Raw genomic sequence first — 1,296 nt, 5'->3', positions numbered from 1 at the left:
GCCGGGCCAGCGGCCTCGGCCTCCCGCGCCGGCCCGTGGCCTTGCCTTTGTTGTCCTTGATGTCCACGGCGGCCTGGGCCTCCAGCAGCAGGCTGATGAGCTCCGTGTTGCCGTTCAGGGCCGCGTGGTGCAGGGCGGAGAAGCTGGGGGCCGCGGAGAGCCATGTTGCCCAGCCCCCCCTGCGCCCCGCCCCGCCCCCCCGCGCCCACACTCACCCATCCGGGTCCTGGAAGTTGACGTTGATCTTCTTGGTGGAGCCCAGGAGCTCTGCAGGCAGGAGAGACGGGAGGGAGGCTGCGCCCGGCCGCACCGCTCAGAGCCCGAGGCTGGCAGAGCCGCGCCGGTGGGCGGGAGCCGGCTGGCCAGTCTGGCTCCCAGAAGGGCCCAGATGGACGGGGGCGGCCCGGAGGCTGGCCGTCCGGGTGCTGCTCGAGGACCTGGCGGGGCAGAGCGAGCGCTGGCACCGCAGCCCGGGGCCCGGCAGGGCGCTGTGCCCGCAGCCACCCCGCCCGCGGCCGGCCTCACCGTGATGATGTCCCCGGCCTTCACGTTGAGGCTGGTCAGGTCGTAGTTGTTGCAGTAATCCTTGGTCGCCCGGACCTGCAGGGCCGCCGAGGCCTCTGGGAACACAGGACAGGGGCCAGTCCCGCGCCTGGCCCGCCCCGCGCCCGGCCGGCCGCCGCCCACCTCGCAGCAGCTGCTTGATCTCCTTGCCGGCCTGGGATGCGGTGAACTGGCGCACGATGTCCAGAGCCGTCTGGCTGTAGGCGTTCTTCACGTGGGCGTTGATCCCATTCTGCATGGCCAGAGCGCGGCGGTCAGCACTGGGCCGCCGGGCAGAGCCCATCTCCGCGGTGATCTTCTTCCTGTGGCCGGGCTTGGTGACCCCGATGGCCGTGAGGTCCTGGGCAGGAGAGGAGCCGTTAGCCGCGGCCAGGGCAGCTCAGGGCCGGGGCGCCGGCGCGGGCCACCCACCTCGGGGGTCATGCGGCTGATGGTGGGCAGGTCGTAGCCGGCGCTGGTGAAGTTGGGGGCGTAGAGCTGCAGCTGGAAGGTGGCCAGCCACTGGCCCACGGCCTCGGCGCTCTGGAAGACACAAGGCAGCGCTGCAGGCCGGCCCGGCTCCTCCGCTGGCCGCAGGCCCACGGCCCCGCTCTGCGTCGCTGCTCCTGTGGCCAGGCTCCTCCTCCGCGTCCACCAACGTCCGGCGTCCCGCCCTGCGGCCTCCGTCCCTGCTCTCGACCAGGAGCGTCCGGCGGCTGTGGGGTCACAGGCCTCCGGGCCGTCGGCTGGGCC

At 73.4% G+C, this 1,296-nt stretch overlaps 1 protein-coding gene across 1 annotated transcript; it reads right to left on the bottom strand.

The window, feature by feature from the left end:
- Nucleotides 1-545: 545 nt before the first annotated feature.
- On the bottom strand, nt 546-1,293 carry CASKIN1 (CASK interacting protein 1; the record flags this gene model as incomplete). The annotated part of the gene is made up of 3 exons (XM_012731692.1): nt 546-556; nt 688-904; nt 976-1,293. Coding segments are annotated over 3 exons (546 nt in total), but the record flags the coding sequence as incomplete, so codon positions are not given.
- Nucleotides 1,294-1,296: the final 3 nt, after the last annotated feature.

The sequence above is a fragment of the Condylura cristata genome, unplaced genomic scaffold, assembly GCF_000260355.1.
Source record: "Condylura cristata isolate star-nosed mole 26May11 unplaced genomic scaffold, ConCri1.0 scaffold00032, whole genome shotgun sequence".
Taxonomy (NCBI): Eukaryota; Metazoa; Chordata; class Mammalia; order Eulipotyphla; family Talpidae; genus Condylura; species Condylura cristata.
This window is presented reverse-complemented; position numbering and strand designations above follow the sequence as displayed.